General features: G+C 31.5%; 2 protein-coding genes and 1 non-coding gene across 4 annotated transcripts; all 3 read right to left on the reverse strand.

The window, feature by feature from the left end:
* Positions 1–2,132: 2,132 nt before the first annotated feature.
* Positions 2,133–2,217, reverse strand: TRNAM-CAU (transfer RNA methionine (anticodon CAU)). Its single transcript is given in 2 exon segments — positions 2,133–2,168; positions 2,180–2,217. It is a non-coding gene; the product is annotated as a tRNA-Met (tRNA).
* Positions 2,218–2,687: 470 nt separating this feature from the next.
* Positions 2,688–5,973, reverse strand: LOC133697629 (serine carboxypeptidase-like 18). 2 transcript variants are annotated; one of them, XM_062120324.1, is made up of 14 exons: positions 5,752–5,973; positions 5,517–5,653; positions 5,224–5,300; positions 4,989–5,111; positions 4,767–4,872; positions 4,582–4,619; positions 4,357–4,458; positions 4,047–4,133; positions 3,763–3,918; positions 3,596–3,667; positions 3,383–3,510; positions 3,163–3,276; positions 3,005–3,059; positions 2,688–2,909 (listed from the first exon to the last, which is right to left on the reverse strand). In XM_062120324.1, exons 1-14 carry the CDS (start codon positions 5,892–5,894, stop codon positions 2,826–2,828), a joined length of 1,422 nt encoding a protein of 473 aa, XP_061976308.1. In that variant the 5' UTR covers positions 5,895–5,973; the 3' UTR covers positions 2,688–2,825. The 2 variants fall into 2 exon arrangements, with proteins under 2 accessions (XP_061976308.1, XP_061976317.1); XM_062120333.1 differs by having other exon boundaries at positions 4,767–4,869; positions 5,752–5,972.
* An 11,397-nt stretch (positions 5,974–17,370) lies between these two features.
* On the reverse strand, positions 17,371–18,496 carry LOC133681173 (cis-prenyltransferase 4, chloroplastic-like). Its single transcript, XM_062104334.1, has one exon. The coding sequence runs from the start codon at positions 18,438–18,440 to the stop codon at positions 17,526–17,528; it is 915 nt and encodes a 304-aa protein (XP_061960318.1). The 5' UTR covers positions 18,441–18,496; the 3' UTR covers positions 17,371–17,525.
* Positions 18,497–19,192: the final 696 nt, after the last annotated feature.

Below are 19,192 nucleotides of genomic sequence, written 5' to 3' on the forward strand. Positions count from 1 at the left end.
TAGTTTTGAATGGATTAAGACTTTAATTAGGAGCTGCTAGACAGATGGTCGCAGGCGGGCCGGTTTTTTCTTAAAGAAAAATAAAAAATAATGTTTTAGTGTTGTTAATGTGTTTTAAAGTATATAGAAAAATGTAAACAAACAAAATCAATTCTCAAGAATTAAATATTGAAAAATAAAATTAAAAAAATCAATTTAAAAAAAATCAAAAGCAAAAAAAAAATAAAATTAAAAGAATAAATATCAAATAAGATACCAAAATAAAATGAAATACAATGATGTAAAAGGCTTAGAGCGTGTTTGGCAGTGTGGTTGCGGGTGCTTTTCAAATAACTTTTCATGCCAAAATGCATGCCAACTATGTTTTTTCATTTTTTAAAAATCATTTTTGACATCAGCACATCAAAACGATCCAAAACGTACAAACCATATTAAATTTTAGCAAAAAAAAAAAACAAAAAATTTTCAAATTTTTTGGGAACGCGGCCGCAGCCGCGTTCCCAAACGGTCCCTTAGTCAATTAAAGTTAGCATGATAAATTCAAGACTCGGGTCATAAAATTGGATTATCCTCATTGAAAGAATAAAAATAAAAATAAAAAATTTTAATCTTTAATAAACTCAACATTGAAAGACGAAGTTAGAAAATAAAATCTGTATAAAAAAGGGATCAATTTTCAACCTAGGCTTGCATTTAATGTCGTGACCCAGGTCATGAAACGAGGATCACTACACTGAAAAAATCACGAAGACCAATCATCAATTAATCCAAAGATGAAGTACGAAATTAAAAAAAAATCAATTTCAAAAAAGGATCCAAAACAAAAATAAATTGAAAAAAATAAGGACCAAATTTAACATAAATAAAATGATGGGAGATAAAATTAAAAAACAAATTCAATTAAGAAAATGATATAAAAAAGAAAAGAAATAACTATCAAAAGAATAAGGATTGTATTTGATATAAAAATCAATAAAAAAAATAATTCAAAATAAATAAAGACCAATCAAAATAATGAGAACTACAATTGAAATAAAAATAAATGGAAAAGCAACTTGAATTTTAGTTGAATCAACAGGAATTCCAAGAAGATGAGAGAAAAAAAATTACACCATCACGAATCTCATCACGTGGGCAACCCTATCATCTTAATTGCCATTGAGCACTTTGAAAGACATGATGATTGAACATTTTTATCTATCATACAACATTGTATGCGCCACTCGAATGACACATGTAACATCTACTCACTGGCGCATGCCACATTTTCTTTTTATTTCTTAATAGATTGATTTACCTTTTGTTTAAATTGATTATAATGAAAATACCATGATGGAAATATCCTTCAATACCAGTTTTAATTTTTTTTCACTTTTAAGGGCAATGAAGTCATTTTACTGTGCAAAAAAAGTAAAATGACTGAAAAGTTCCTAGACCTCAACTTAAAAAAATATTTTTAAAGGTATTTAAGTTATTTTATTATACATAAAACATAGCATAAAATCTATTTATCCTTAATCAATATAATAATAACAAATATATCCTATGAAAAAGATTATTTTACCACTAATAATCAATCCAATTTTTGTGTGTGAAAGGTAAAATTGGGATTACATTGTAGCTAGTGTGCAAAAAGGTGGTCTACTTTAGTTTTTTTTTGTTTATATATATATATATATATATATATATATATATATATATATATAGAAAGGCATTGCCAATTAGAGATAGTTTTATTAAATTTAACTTATTATGTTAACTTGGTGACTTATCAATCTTATATTTAATTTAAATTAGATTTTAAATTAAATTAGGTAAAAGTTGATCAGGTACACTGGTTAAAAATAAATTTTATTTTTTAAATAAGGTTGTTTTAATTATTTTTTTTTTGAACAAAATATTAAAATGACCAATTTAATTCACTCAATCCATAACTATAAATCAAACTAGAACCAGAATAATTTTAATGACTGTGGTTTAAGGCAAGTAACGAGTCTTCCTGTGGAAAGTGAACATTCATAGAAACTGAGTCCCCAGAAATCATATGAAATTGAAATATTGATAATTACGTTAGTGAAGTTTTTAAGTCATTTATATTCCATCATGAATTGGATTAATTAAAAATTACAAAATGGGGTGAGAGAGGCTCGAACTCTCGACCTCAGGATAACTCAGATGCTATGAGACCTACGCGCTAGCCAACTGCGCCACCACCCCAAGATGTTCGTGGTTTCAGAGAAAATGTTATTGTTAAAATAAATTTAAGAAAATATAAAACTGCTTACAGGCCTCTGCTGCATGACACCACACGCTCCTTCCTTAGCCCTTGGATTCACCGTATGCTAAATCAAATCAAAACTTCAACTGGTTCTCATAAACAAGGGTTTATTTGTGCATTTAATCAACATTCAAACAGCCTACTCTACTTATTAGGCCTTTTCAGGTTGCCGCAAGATGGTTTTCACCAAGCTGGGGCAGTTTTGCACCCCTGATATGAAGAAGAACACTTGAAATGAGATTCGATTCACAACTATTCTATGTATAAGTTTCAATATTGAAACTTTTTTAGATGTTTCTCAACTTTATCTGTGTCAACAAACAATTCGAAATGCCTTAGAATTTTTCAGAACAAGTACGAGTCATAGCCATGATTCAAAGCATTTCTTCTTACACTACTTTGGAAACCCTTAATTGGAACAAAGTTTTTATTCAATTGCCTTATAGAGCAAAAGTTTATTCAATTAAAAAGTTCAAACAGCAACTCTAAAGACATACAGTTCTTCGTCAATTCAGAATTACTGTCAACCACCTTGCTTACTTGCCACTTACAATGGATAATAATGGATCCACCTTTCAAACATGTTATAACACCATCTAGGCGTGTACTGAGTAGGAGAGTAACCGGCCCCCTATATGTGCAAAAATCAATCATGTCATTAGCTTCCACTTTGCTCCTTCCCAGTTATGGCACAAGAATAATGCAGATAGCAGAAGGTTCTGTTACCTTCAGAGTCGCGAATGTCAGACGAAATCCATAATCTGTGTACTTGACTGTATACCTACATGATATATTTTGTGCTAAATTATGGCTAGAATGAACTTTTTCTAACACCAATTTTCATTTTGAAACAAAAGATATAAACCAAAGAGGAATTGAAGTACCCTGCAACTTGGCCTTCGACGAACCATGGTCGCCAATCTCTGTCTACTGTTATATTAAGAGAATTTATCCATTTTTCAGTTGATATATATGGAACAACCATGTCATGATCTCCACTGCAGAATGAGAAAAATATATGAATTGAATAGCAAGAACATTCTAAACTTGGGGTTAAGAAGATTCTGACGGAAATAATATCACAATTACGAATTGAGATGTAACCTGTAAATCAGAATTTGTAAGCCTTTTCTTGTCAGGTTTTGATAGTAATCAACAGCAGTGAAAACATTATATGTGTATAAGACATCCTGCAAGAAAGAATTGCATCTGTACCATGTTGTGACTGTTCCCTGCATAAAGCAGAGGATATTTCTATAAGCTTCGGGTTTTGAAGAATCTTATATGGTGTTGCCCTAAAAAGTAAATGATGAATACCCTTCTAACATGAAGAGCATCTCTAACTCTTTCATCATTGGCCCATGCATCAACAAGTACGTACTCAAAATTCTGCAGAGTATTATAGAAAACAAAGTTGGTTAATAACTTGGTAACGGATATGAAATCCTTAAACAAAGCAAAAGGAAGCACGGAAAGGACGAGACCTGGCACCAATAGTCTTGAATTTTAGAAGATAGAGCAGGGAAACGCTGAGAATTTGCCTTGAGAAATCTTCTACTTTGTTCCTCATTGTTCGAATTTGGGGATAATCGGGCACATTTGGGATATAAAATATTTTCTTTGTTAATTTGTGTAATGCACTGCAAATCCAAGAATCTTAAATGTGTTAACTGAAGAAATCTGAAATCAACAAGAAACTCTCAGAAGGAATCATGCAAGTATTTGGCATATGCATTTGTTTGCATGTATAATTTGAAATTTCAAAAACCTGGTTGATTTTTTCTAGATCCTCTAAACATGGTGCATTAGAGGGATCTACATCAACGTAATTCCCCTTGCAACTGTTTTTGGCTGACTGCAAAAGCAAGCAGAAATGTAAGAAATTCTTACATAGAACATGCATGCCCTTAATGGCCAAGAACACAAGACAACCATTATTAGAGAGCAGAATTCAGAAATGATAAAGTCGAACACAACCTCCAAATTTGAAAGCACTTGTTAATTGAACAACAAAGCTTTCTTTCACTTCTGATTTTGCAAACTCGTTTGTTTTAGTAGTGAGAGAAAAATGGAATCACCTCATAAAGACTCCGTGATATTAGTGCCAGACGATAAGCAAGAGGTACTCTAGAGTTATGCTCTAGGGCAGTATCAGTATGCGGTGATCCACTCACGAATCCCTGCGATTATTTCCAAGAACATTTACTCAACGCTATAAACTATAGCTACTATGACCTTACCATAATTAAGAAAAAGGAAAGCAAAAGATCCATGAATAAAGAATTCAGAAAGCTATATATTACTTTTAGATTTATGTGTGGCTGTAGTCCAGCTTCATTACCTGCAAGCTCATGAATTATAGCTCTTTCATTAGCTCAACTTTGTTCAGGGGATCGATCAATTATAGTTCACTAATTTCTTTCAAATATGTCACTGCCTTCTTGCAGTAACAGAAATATTGGGCACAGAGTATTAGAAAAGAAATTACCATCGAATATTTCCTTCGCGACAATTGGCGTGATTATACCAGCATACGTATCACTCGCGACGAAGAATGGAATTTTGGTGAATTCAGGATGATCAATCAACCACTGCTTTAGGATTTGAAAAACACTCATTGCCATTGTCTTTTTTTTGTTTGGCTTGAAGAACTTCTTCAGGTACATTAATGGAAAAAAAAAAAAACCATTATACCCACTGTTTCACTCACCTTTCTCAAAAATTGGTGCACTAGTTTTGCGGATGCTGTGTCTGTCATATGGTAACCTTCTGATCTTGTTGCGTAGGAGTAACCGGTGCCGACAGGATAATCTATAAATATTATGCTAGCTGTCTGCAAAAAAAAACATTATTCGGCACCATTCAATCATAACATGAAAAACTCTTAGCATCAATTCATCAAATTGAATGGTCTTTCAGTAGAACTAATGCAGAGAATCTTGCACCTTTGTCCATGAATAAGGGTTATACAACAGTTCTGGCAAGCCCCCAAGATAATCAGTTGTATTAAAAATTAGTGGACCTATGCAGAAACATAACAAATTAGATTAAGAAGAACTACGAACACAATGATTTGGTAAACCTATGTCTTATGTTTCATAGCAGGGTCATTAACCAAGACATGACTAAGTAGTTCTTTTGTTTGGAAAGACAATGAAAAGGATAAAGCATCAACAAGCTATCATTTGGAGAAATTCCTGTGCTTTCATGTATGATGGAAAGAGAGGAAAGACTTTACCAACTTGGAAGAAAAATCCGGTCAATGCCGAGCAGCCAGGGCCTCCAACCAAATAGACTAAAAGAGGGTCTTCTAGAGGCTTCCCTTGCGATTCAACGAATAAATAGAACAGTTCGGATTCATTCACACTTACATATCTGAACAAAGAAACCTCAACCATCAACCATCAACCAACCACAATAGGCAACTAGAATGGAGTCTCAATGCTGCTATATCACTGCGAATAATAGCTCACCCGGTTTCAAGTTTGAATGGCAGAACACCTTCGAATCCTGGCAGAGTCTCGACGATTGAGCCTGGCAGTCCATGAACAAATAGGAAAAACAAGAACTGCAAACTAAAACAAATTACTATGGATTTCCTGTAAATGAATGGCATGGTTGCCAGAACACAGTATACAAGCAGAGTAACAGTCTCTGTGTATTCCCCTTATATTTTAAGCTTTAATGATTTGTGGCTTTGACTAACCACTGATATAGCGAACCAAAGTTTGAACTCTTGTCAAAACTGGACCGTACTCTTGACTCCAACCTCCGGTCTTGCTTGAAAATATAGTTGCAGCTGCTTGGTATATCTGAAAGTCAGCTTTTTTGTATGTTTCCTTTCCAAGGATGAAGTAACTATTATATTTAAAATAAACTAGTTTTTTGGGTTTTCTGAAGAATAAAAGAACTGGTTTACCGGTTGAGAATCGTTCAACCGATTAAATCGGTAGAATTACTTGTCATGATTAGATTAGATTTTTTTTTTGTTTAGTTTAATTTCTTATTTGTTTAGGATTTTAGACCTATAAATAAGCTTGTAATAAAAAAAACATAAACATCGGTGTAGAAAAGAGAAAAGTCGTACATAAGAGAAAAACACTTAATAAAACATACCTTCCTCTCGAATTCTCTCTTGTTCTTTAGCTTTGCAATTAAGCATCACTATCCATAATTAGCTACTATACCAATTTTCTTTCAACAAGTGGTATTAGAGTTTATTCTAATTGTTTGACATAATCAATCCAAACTTCCCACTTTAATAACCTCGTTTTAGAAAGGATTACTATAAAATTTGATGTATCCATATAAAAGCTTGGCTAGGTTCCCAAGATATGTGGGAAATGGTTGAAAAAAGCTTTGAAGAGCCTGCAGAAGGAGTGATGTTGACTTCAGCCTAAAGGGAGATTGTGCAAAAGACACAAATAAATGATTAACAAGCACTCACAATTATCCATCAATGTCTAGATGATACCACTTTTGATATAGTGACTAACACAACCACCGCCAAGTAAGCAAGAAAGGTTTTGCAACAATCAGATCAAGGAGCTGATAATGTAAAAAAGGTACGCCTACAAAAGTTGCGAGGTGACTTTGAAAAGTTACATATGTTTGAATCAGAGAGTATTTCAGATTACTTTATTAGAGTATTGGCTATATACAATCAGATTAAAAGATATGGGGAGAAGATTGAAGAAACGTGTGTGGTAGATATATATAACAATTTAAGGTCTTATGAGAAAACTATAAACTCATGAAGAAAGAGTCAACAAAATTCAAGAAGACATAGATGTACAAGCACTCTTCTCAACATTCTCTCTCTCTCTCTCTCTCTCTCTCTCTCTATATATATATATATATATATAAACAAAATGACTCTGAACATACCTAATGAGGCAGAGGGCGTTGATAAGGTAGATGAAGAAGAGGAAAAGACATATTTGGAAGAGGAGGTTGAGGCAGCTTTAAGAGGTCAATCGGTCAATTATTAAAACTAATAGGTCAACTGATTCCACAAACAACAACAATAGGAGATCCAGGTTTGACAAAACAAAAATTAAATGTTATAATTGTCAAATAATAGGTCATTATGCCTAAGATTTATGGAATCTAACCATAAGAGTTAAAAAGAATGTCAATCTAGTAGTAGAAAAGGAGCAAAAAGCCACCTTATTACAAGTCTATGATGAACAAATGAAAACAAAAGAAAACCAAAAAAAATGTATGGTATCTTGGTAATGAAGCCAACAATCACATATATGGAGACGATAAGTTCATGGAGCTTGATGAATTAATTAAAGGTAATGTCAAATTTGTAGATCATTCAAAGGTTTTCATTAAAGGGAAAGGTACGATTTTGATTCAAATTAAAAATGGTAGTCATTAATTTATTGGTGATGTTTATTGTATCCCAACTATAACATGTAATATATTAAGTTTGGGACAATTATTGGAGAAAGGTTATGAAATCAAGATGAAAGATCATACTTTAACATTACGTGATACTCATGGAACTATAATTGCAAGGGTAACTATTACAAAGAACAAGATTTTTTTGCTAAACATAAAGACAAATATGTCTAAATGCCTAAAGGCATATGTGAAAGATGAGATTTGGTTTTGGCATATGAGACTTAGGTATGTAAACTTTGATAGCTTGAAAATAATAACGTAAAAGAAGATGTTAAAGGGTCTACCATCTATCAAACATCCAAATCAATTATGTAAAGGATGGTTAATGGGCAAAAAGTTCCACAAGAGCTTTCCAAATAAGTCTACAACTAGAGCAAGTTAACCTCTACAAGAGATACACAAGGATGTATATGGTCTTATTCAACCATGCTCGTTTGGTAAACAAATATGTTTTCTACTTTTTATTGATGATTATAGTAGAAAAATATGGTTATACTTCTTAAAAAAAAAGTCTAATGTATTTAATTGTTAAGAAGTTTAAGGTATTAGTTGAAAAATAAAGTAATTATTTTATAAAATCATTTAGGACAGATAGGGGGGATGAATTTTGTTCTGATGTGTTTTATGAAGATCAAGGTGTAAAAAAACTCTTAACAGTACCAAGATCCCCATAAAAAAAATAGAGTGGTGGATATAAAGAATAAAAACATCCTTAACATAGCGAGAAACATGCTTAAAACCAAGAAAATGTTAAAGGAGTTTTGGGCTGAAGCAGTAGATTGTGTTGTTTACTTGTTAAATAGACATCCTATGAGAGGCTTGAATGACATGACTCCACAAGAGGCATGGAATGGAAAAAAGCCAAGTGCTACTCATTTAGGGGTGTTTGGGACCATTAGCTATGTGTATGTAAATGATCAAATAAAAGCCAAATAATGATATTTGTGGGTTATGAATAAAAGTTCAAAGGATACAAGCTTTACAACCCTAATGAAGGAAAGATGGTGATTAGTAGGGATGCTAAATTTAGTGAAAAAGGAGAATGAGATTGGAAGGTAAATAATGGTGAGAAGTATGACTATCTATGAGTCCGTTTGTTTGCGTGGTTGCTTCTGCGTTTGAAGCAACCACAACAAAACAAACGTTTGGTAATACTCTAAAATGCATTTTATTTCTGGTGGGGCCCATTAAGTTTGCGTTTAAAACGCAGTTAAATTCAAAGTAGCTCTCAGCTGCTTTTTTCTTCCTCTGCACTGTTCATAAGTGAACAATGCTTTTTTTTTTTTGAAAAACCAAACTAGTGCAGTGAATTTATTAATTCACTCGCACGCACTGTTCACATGAACATTAATTGTTTTTTTTTAAAAAACTAGTTTAGAGTGAATTAAATTTACTCGCATTGTAATCTCAATTTTATTCCTGATAATATTTTACCTAATTTTATTGCACGCTTAAAAAATCATGAAAACTGTAATTCTTGTTGAATGAATTTTGTACGTAATGGAATTGTAGATAGTTTAATGGAACAATAAAAAATAAAAAATATTATTTATTTCATGATGTAATAGTAGTAGTTAAATATACAATATTTAAATTTAAAACCACACACACACACAGATATATATATATATATATATATATATATATATATATATATATATATATATATATATATATATATATATAACCTCAATTTAAAAGGCATTATTAATCAAACACATTAAACTATTTTTTGTTCAACCTCAATTTTAACCACAGTTTTAACCAAACATATATAAATATCAAACCAACCTCAACTAAAAATATTTTTTATAAAACAATTTTTTTTAAACCACAACCACAAAAGTTACGGAGATATAAAGATCATCAAGAGCTAGTTACACCTCCACAATCACCAATAAACTCAATTTCATCATTATCATCTTTTTCTAGTAGAAGTTCAAGTAATGACAGCCCACCAAGTCCACCAAGACAGATGAGGAATGTTAATGACTTGTATGAGATAACTAATCCAATTGATGATTGATCCAACACTATTTTATCATCTTGCCAAATGTGAACTTATAGTGTTTCAAGAAGCAATAAAGGATGAAAAATAGAGAATTGCTATGGATGAGGAGATTGCATCAATTGAGAAGAATGATATATGAAAATTGGTTTTAAAACCAAAAAGAAAAAAGTCAATAGGTGTCAAGTGGATTTATAAAAAAAAGAAAAATGCTAAAGGAGAAGTAGAGAGGTACAAGCCGAGATTGGTGGCAAAATGTTATAAAGGAATTGAAAAATATGTATTTTGTTTTTTTGACAATTTGAGGTCTTATAAGAAAACTATAAACTCATGAAGAAAGAGTCAATAAAATTCAAGAAGACATGGGTGCACAAACACTCTTCTCAAAATTCTCTACAAAAGAAAAACAAGATGGCTTTAGATATACCCAATGAGGTAGAGAACGTGGACACGGTAGATGAAGAAGAGGAAGAGGTATATTTGAAAAAGAAGGTTGAGATAGCTTTAATAGGTCAATTAGTCAACCAATTGAAACTAATCGGTCAACTGATTCCACAGACAACAACAATTTGAGACCCAGGTTTGACAAAACAAAAATTAAATGTTATAATTATCAAAGAATAGGTCATTATGCTAGATTTCTGGAATCCAATCAAAAGAGTTAAAAAGAATGTCAATCTAGTAGTATAAAAGGAGCAAGAAGCCACCTTATTACGAGTCTATGATGAACGAATGAAAAAAAAAAAAATGGTATCTTGGCAATGAAGCCAATAATCACAAGTGTGGAGATAAAGACAAGTTCATGGAGCTTGATGAATTAATTAAAGGTAATGTCACATTTGTAGATCATTCAAAGGTTTTCCATAAAGGGAAAGGTACGATTCTGATTCAAATTAAAAATAGTAGTCATCAATTTATTGGTGATGTTTATTATATCCCAACTATAAAATGTAATATATTGAGTTTGTGACAATTATTGGAGAAGGGTTATGAAATTAAGATGAAAGATCATACTTTAACATTATTTGATACTTATGGAACTATGATTACAAGGGTAACCATTACGAAGAACGAGATGTTTTTGCTAAATATAGAGACAAATGTGCCTAAATGCCTAAAAACATGTGTGAAAGATGAGACTTGACTTTGGCATATGAGACTTGGCTTTGAGATACGAGACTTGGATATGTAAACTTTGATAGCTTGAAAATGATGATGTAAAAGAAGATATTGAAGGGTATACTATCCATCAAATATCCAAATCAATTATGTAAAGGATGGTTAATGGGCAAAAAGTTCCACAAAAGCTTTTAACATCTACAACTAGAGCAAATTAACCCCTACAAGAAACACACACAAATATGTATGATCCTTTTCAACCATGCTCATTTGGTAAAAATTTGTATTTTCTACTTTTTATTGATGATTATAGTAAAAAAACATGGTTATACTTCTTAAAAGAAAAGTCTAATGTATTTAATTGTTTTAAGAAATTTAAGACATTAGTTGAAAAATAAAGTAATTATTTTATAAAATCACCTTTTCTTTTAAAATTAAAAAAAATAAAATAGAAAAGGACTAACAACTTGGCAAGAGCAAGTTGAGAAGGGTTACAGACATATGAAAGAACTAAATTGATATTTTTGACAGAATTGGAAGTCCAATTTTATCTTATTGTACCCAATATCAAAAGATAAGGTAGCTTCTAGGTCAAATTAAATAATTATTGGATGAATTTATATAAAATTAAGTCCGGGGACTTGATTAGACTATTAATAGCCCAATATGATTTAATCATGAGCCCAATTAAAGGTTTAATTAAGTTTAAGAATTAATTTGAGTCAAATTAAAAGATTTAATTAAGTGCAAGGATTTAATTGAACTTTTAATGAGTCAAATTAATTTTATTAGAGACTTTATTGGTGAGTAAATAAGTTTGGAAGCTTAATTTGAGCTTAATTGAGAAGATTGGATTTTTAGAGCACTAAATGTAATTTCTACAAAGTCAATTGGGTGAAAACATGGACAAAATTGCAAGACAAATAAAGTTTTGGGTCAATTAAGGGGAAAATCAAAGAATTTCAAAATTAAGGATCAAGTTGAAAAAGACACGGACATTTAGGGGCTTAAATTGATTGAAAGCGGGGTAAATTAAAGAATTTAAAAATTTAAAGGATAATTAAGGATGAAATTGAAGATATTCAAGAATAAAGATCATTTTACAAAAGGTATTGATTGTTGAGGGTCAAAATTGACGTGACCATGGACTTAGTCGAAAGAAAATTGAGAAAAATCAATCCAAATTAACCGAATTAAACAAAATTAGAACATGACCATTTCAAAGAAAGAACAAAACGGAGCCGTTTTGGCACCATTGTTCACTTTTTTCTTTATTTTTTCTGTGAAAAGGTTGGCCATGGCCCTACTTTGAAGAGCTATTTAATGCCTGCTTTCTCTATCAAATGAGACAAAAAAACACACCTTCTTCACCACTTGACATTATCCTTTGTGTCCAGCCCAATAATAGCTTGTTTGTCATCCTTGAAACCGCTGCCATTATTTTTAGCTTTTGGAGATACAATTTATGCTTTAAAAGGATTGTACCTTTGAAAAAAATCTACCACACCTCATAACCAAATACCCTCTAGTCATGGACCAAACGACACTTAACAGCTTGGTATGAAGGTACAATTTGTTGGCATTTTATCAATGACTAGGATTACTCATAGAGGGTTCAATGGCGGCTTCAAATGGGAGCCACTACACCTCCCTCATCTCTCATCCAAAAAAAAAGAAAAAAAAGAGAAAAAAAAGGAGAAAAATAATGAAGAAAACCCCTCTTCCAATTTTGTTTTGCCAAAAAACCAAAGAACACCAGCAACAACAAACATTATTCCAGCAGTTGCACCCCACCGTGACCTCCATTGTAAATCCTCCTTCCACCATCGACAGTAGCTTCATCTTCGTCTCAGCCACACCAGACGTCTCCTCTTCCCACGATAGCTTTTTAACAAACTTCAACTCCTCTTCTCCTCCTCACTGTGAGCTGAACTCCAAACCAAAAACACCACAAACAGAAGCCCCTCCTCCCAACAGAGAACTCCTCCTCCAGCACGATGACCTCTTCTCTCAGCCCTGCTACGATGCACCAATTCATAGCAATTTACATTTTTAGCAGGGACCTTCTCTCCTCACAGCAGCATCACGCCACCATGAATGACAACACCTCACCAACTTCAATCTCCTCTATTTGCAACTAGAGATGAGCAAAAAATAAGAAAAAAATAATTGACCGATTCATATTAAAAAAAAAATTGATTAAACAGATTAGATTTTTTAAAAAAACCAGCTAGTTAGGTTTAGTTTTGGTTTTATAAGCTTGAAACCGAAAAAACCAAACCGAACCGAATCCAAACTGAAAAAATCGAGACAAACTAAAAAAACCGAACCAAATCAAAAAAATAATTTTTATTCTAAAATAACCAAACCAAATCGAATCAAAATTGATCAATTTAAATTAATTTTAGTTTTTTTGTTAAAAAAACCAAATTAATTTTTTTTTAATAAAATTCAAACCCAACTAAAAATAATGCTACCGACGACTATAGCAACACTCCCTCCCGGCCAGGTAAGCTGCCTTCTCTCCCCTTCCTTTTAGTTACCCCCGCCCAAACTTGAAAAACGTGAATTAGAATTCACGTTTTGCAAGTTTTGTTCCACAACTTTTGGTCACTGGGCTGGGCCAGTGACCAAGTTGTGTATGCTGGATTAAACCTAGGTTGTATAGCTGGGCTAGATCAAGTTCCACTAAAACAGGAGAATTGTTGGGTTTTTGTCCACTAACCTGACTACATTGAGCTTGGGTTTGGATCTCTAGCCTACCTAGCCCAGTCTTTAGGCCGAGATGTATTTGTTAAACCTAATATCTTTTTCTTGGTTTTTAGCTTGTCGCTTATGTGTTTTTTCCATTCCAACCTTTGTAAGCTTTTTTTTTTTTAATCTTCTCTGAATGTTTATGGTGTTAGGTTTAGGAGAAAGATGTCATTACAACAACAACAACAACATCATCAACATCGTCAAGTCATAGCAAAATGGTCATATGGTATTATTAGCATCGAGTGGAAATCATCTGATTTTACGAGTGGTATATATGTACCACCTATTGCAGCTATGCTTCGCTGCCATCTTGCATTTTCTTTTCTTTTGCTTTTTTTTTTTTTTTTTTGCGATGTAAAATATTAATTTGTTGCTCAAGGACACACTTCAACATATAGTCTTGTCTGATGAAATTAATTAATGGAATGCAGTTAAATTAAATATTACTTGTTTGTTTTATTTATTGATATATTTCAAGACATGATTGAATGTTTTTTTTTTTCCTGAACGTGCATGGGTGATGTTTCATGTAATTGACACGTTAAAAAGTTGAATTATACTTGATTATATATTACACAATTCAAATTTATAAAAAAATTAGATATTTATATTTATTAAGTTTCAAATATTTATGTTAATATTTATTATCAGACTATTATTTATTATTTAATAAAAAATAATATATATATATATATATATTAATTTAAATTTAGATTAAATTTTAGAGTCGGATTTAACAATATTTATATAGAATAACTATATATAAAAAATTAACTGATCGGTATCCATAAAATAAATTCTCAGCCCTTTCTTTTAACCACTATTCAGAAAAAAAGGCGTCCAAAACATGTTCAAAGCAGTCTTTTCCTATTGGTTTATAGAAAAGAAAAGTTGAATGGATTCAGATCTCCTTCGATTCAACGTACTGAGGCAAATATTTCAAACAGCAGGACTTTTCCAAGTAAAGATCAGAACTAGATGCCAAACGTCATGCTTCAAATATTATGTAAAATCCTAATTATTACATGGAATTTTGAGAGAAGAGATTGTTGTTGAAATGACATTGAATTGAAGAAACTATTTTTTTTTATTAAAATTCTTTGTTGAGTGATATGAGATTATGTAATTTATGTTTTATCAATCACTTAATTAATTTTATAATAATTTTACATTAAATATGATAATATCTATATTATATGTTTTGGAGTTCTTTCTTTATAATATATGTTATGTCATTTAATAAGCAAAGCTTTGAAAAAATAAAATAAAACAATTAGTAGCTAACTAGATGGGTGGCCTTGTTATGCCACCGATCAACCTAAATTTTTTTTCAACAAAAAAAATAATGTTAAAGCAATGTAAGTATTTTTAAAAAAGCAAAAAAATCCAAGACTTCAATCATTTTCTCGATTATATTTAATAAGCTAAGTTCAACTAATTTAAATAAAAAAAAAATAAATTGACAATAAATAAATTGAAAAACAAATTGACAACGGAAAAAGATATTTAGGCGATGTCATTGTTTTTTTTTCAACAATTAACTATAAAAAATGAGTTGTTAATATAATACTCGATATAAGAGAAAAAAAGACCATTGGAAAGTCATCATCATTACACTGTAGACACCGCCTCATTACTAGAAAGAGCTTACCAAAACAGTATTAACATCATTGTGAAAGACTGTATGACGACACCGAAAGAAGCCACATGCATTGTTAGAACAATGACACAGAAAGTAAATCAAATAAAATATCATGAAGTGAGCATCTCATGATTATATTTAATCAATTAACTTAATGTAATAAAAAAATTCTTTAAAAAAGACTAAATTTAACAAAGAAAAACAAATAATTTTTTTTGAGATAACCTGGGTCATTTTCAAAACCAATTAAATAAATGTTAAATGATGAAACTAAAAAAAACATGAGCTTAAAAAAAAGGGACATAAAAAAGCAAACCCGAGTAAATATCCTAAACCTGGGTTAATCCCCCAAACTCACAGCCCATGAAATCCTAGATCAAGGCTCAATTAAAAAGCTTAATTCCTAACCAATTTAATGTTAAAGGATAAAATTAAAAAAAATCAATAAAAAATATGAGGATCAAATCTGATAGAAAAAAATTGAAAGAGGATGAAATCATAAGCAAAATTCAATTTTAAAAACCTTCTAAAATAAAACAAATAACAATTAAGAGAACGATGACCAAATATGATAGATGAAAAAAATTGAAGGTGGATGCAATTGAGAAAAAAAATTATATTTATATAAATTATTTCAAATAAAATAAATAGTAATAAAAAGAACATAAACTAAATCTAAAGAAAAAACAAATTGAAATATTGTTTGAAAATTTAGAGGGTTAAGCACGTAAATCAAGAAGAAAAGAGAAAATAAAGGAAAATAGGTTGTCCCCGCCAAACCACAGTCCGTTTGCCACATGCGTTGCCCAAATAGTACGAGAACTACCCAAGTGTTGAAGTGTGTATTGCAAACGTCAAACCACTTTTTATTTGTTAGTATCTATAGATTTTAAATGACCGAATTGACTATATATCAACTTGATTATAACAAAAAAAAAACTATAAAAAAACTATGAAAAAGCATGTGTGTCAGTTAAGATTTTTTTTTTTACTTGTAAGAGTATATCAGTTATTTTACTGTATTTAAAAAAATAAAAAGACAATTAAGCCCTGAAAATTAGTTTAATAATTTTTGCTTTCAAGAAATTTTTAATTATTTTATTATTTATAAAATAAGAGAATATCGATTTATCCTATATCAATTTGCTAATAACCAATTGATTCTAAAAATAAAAAACTGAATTACCCCTGGATCACAGATTTTACTGTGGAATGGCAACAGCATCTTTACATTGTTCTAAAAAATAGCAAAATGTGCTTTTGTGCACAGTAACTTTACTATATATATGCAGGCATTTCTCCCACCATAGACAATATGGTTACAATTATGAAAAAAAATTAAAACTCATTGCGTTTCTCCGTTTCAGTTATGAGAAGACACACACTCATTAACACTGTGGATTTCAGTAAGACCGTGATGTTCCTCATATTTTTTGCTGCTTTGTTTTTCTCCCTTCCACTTTCTTCCTCTCCTCTCGTGCCTGAATTTTCTGTTGACCACTGTATTTGACTAAATTCATCGCTCTCCAATTGGAAACCGACGGCACATTATCAATCAATACTTAAGATTGATTAACTCTCCTCCAATAAGAACTCCAAAGGAGTTGTTGAGACTTGAGAAAGGGAATTGTGGAGGCATTTTGACTTGTGGTCTTGTGGATTGAATTTTAGAGGAATTATCTAGTGTACTAGAAACTCAAATACTCATGACACATCTAATAATTTCTTAAAATCCTAGAGTAGAAAGCATGTGCTAGAGGAGTGCTGTTGTCTATATTCATAATCCAAGTAGGAGAAAGGGTTAATGTTTACCATATTTTTTATTATGATAAAAGTATTTTGAATCAGTTTAAGCATCATCCAAGACTAAATTCTTATTCAAATGATCTTAAAGATGCATCTTACGTTAGCCTTTTATTTCAATTTTTTTTTATTAACGTGAGTGTTTGGATTAACTTGTATAGACCTCGACTAATCCCACTGGTTCTAAAGTTAATGACAATGTAAATTTCCAATAACCATAATATTAGAAAAAACAAATATTTTAGTCCCAAGTTTTTATTATTGGACCACCTATTATATGGTTCTTTTATTTCATTTTATTCTTACACAAGGGGGATCGAGAGGTACAAGGCTCATTGCTCTTCTTACACAGATTTTAAAAGCATATGTTTATTAAAGGATAATTAAACACAGATAACAGAACATCAAAACACAGGTACAAAATCATTGTCTTAAACTAATCATGATCGAAGAAATCATTCCTAACAAGTATAGAACTAGAAATTTTAAAGGGATATATAGTGTAATTATGAATATCGACCACCATAACGTCTCTGCCTATGCTGATATGAAGTTAAGGCCTCTACAAAATCAGCCTTTCCAAAATCAGGCCATAGTGCTTTTGCAAAGAAAAGCTCACTATAGGCTGACTGCCACAGCAAAAAATTGCTAATTCTAAGTTCACCACTTGTTCTTATTAACAAATCAGGACAAGGAAATTCGCAACACTTAGTTTCTAATTCCTGTTGAACTACACTTTCATTGATGTCCTCCACTTGAATAACACCATCCTTTACCTTTTGAGCAACACTTTTGCATGCTTGTACAACATCATATGTCCCGCTATAGCTGATAGCCATGATGAAATGGAATTTTGAGTTCTCTATTGTCATCTCTTCTATGTCACATATCGTTCTCTGCAAAGACTTTGGGACCCTTGAGGTATCACCTATTATAGAGACTCGAGCACCTTCCCTGATAAAATCATCCAAACCAGACTTTAACAGATTCTCAATCATAGTCATGACGATATCAACCTCCTCCTTAGGCCTCGTCCAATTATCCATAGAAAATGCAAAAACGGTGACAACTTTAATACCCCATTGAAGGCAAAGCCTTATAAACTCTTTCAATGACCTCACGCCAGCTTCATGACCAGAAGGTGTGAGCATCCCTCGTTGCCGAGCCCACCTGGAATTTCCGTCCATGATTACAGCAACATGCCGGGGCATGGATTCTCTGCGTAATCCCTCCGGCAACTGCATAGTTTGCTCTATTCCTCCTTTCTCCTCTTCTTTGAGACCGGAGTTCGTTTTCGTTGCGGGAAGTGGAGGAAAGCCGTGTGTTTGATCATCACTGGTCTTTTGATGGCTAAGGAATTGAAAGAATTTCTGAGGAGGAAGGGTCTTGCAAACTGAGGAGCGGAGGCGCAACGAAAGCATTGTATTGAAGACTAGGTAGTAGAGATTAGCTTTGATTTTGCTATGATATTTTTTATATTTATGTTTTCTATTTGTTTGAATGTATTGGTTTTGTGTGCCGTTGCTAAAAAGGTGTTGATAAGACAACCGTTGAATGCTGACCAAGGTTTTTTAATTTGAATTTTAACTAATTTAAAAATTAGCTAGCCAATCTCGAGGAGATTAATTTTAAAATAACGTTAATTTTATTGGAAATAAATAACAATTGCCCACTTTTTTAATTCTTCTAGTCAACAACATGAAAATTAGGTATGTGTAAGAGATGGAATCTTTCAAATTGCCAACAAACAACGTATGAATAGAAAAATAATCTTGTCTAATGTTGAGATAAAATTGATAATATCAAAATGTTTGGGACTTGATTGATAATAGGATAATAACGTAAGGGTGATATAATAAATCAACTGAAGTCTTGAATCATTTTCAACTGATGTTCTAATTAAGTGGATACTCAATTAATTTCTTAAAGTTTTGGTAATTAAACACATGTGATTCCGTGCTCTAATAATGAATTGGATTTTAATTTGAATAAAAATATATATTTACCAAATTGAATCTAGTAGATTCAATAGATTCATCTAGTTAAATTTAGTTAATTTCATAAAATAATCTTATTAAACTAGATTGGGTTAATATCGAGAAAAGTTTTTAGCAAAAATAAAATGATTTTAATTTTAATAAAAAATAATTTATTGGGTTAATCTAGTTATTCA

Source organism: Populus nigra, chromosome 1 (assembly GCF_951802175.1).
Source record: "Populus nigra chromosome 1, ddPopNigr1.1, whole genome shotgun sequence".
NCBI lineage: Eukaryota > Viridiplantae > Streptophyta > Magnoliopsida > Malpighiales > Salicaceae > Populus > Populus nigra.

Bases quoted from the DNA above. Each gene is read 5' to 3' on its own strand.
- LOC133697629 (XM_062120324.1), bottom strand. From the start codon at position 5,894: ATGCCATTCATTTACAGGAAATCCATAGTAATTTGTTTTAGTTTGCAG. The intron at 5,301-5,516 runs GTAAAGTCTTTC...GTTTCTGCATAG, and splicing joins CGGATTTTTCTTCCAAGTTG to GTCCACTAATTTTTAATACA. The intron at 2,910-3,004 runs GTAACAGAACCT...TTGCACATATAG, and splicing joins TGACATTCGCGACTCTGAAG to GGGGCCGGTTACTCTCCTAC.
- LOC133681173 (XM_062104334.1), bottom strand. From the start codon at position 18,440: ATGCTTTCGTTGCGCCTCCGCTCCTCAGTTTGCAAGACCCTTCCTCCT.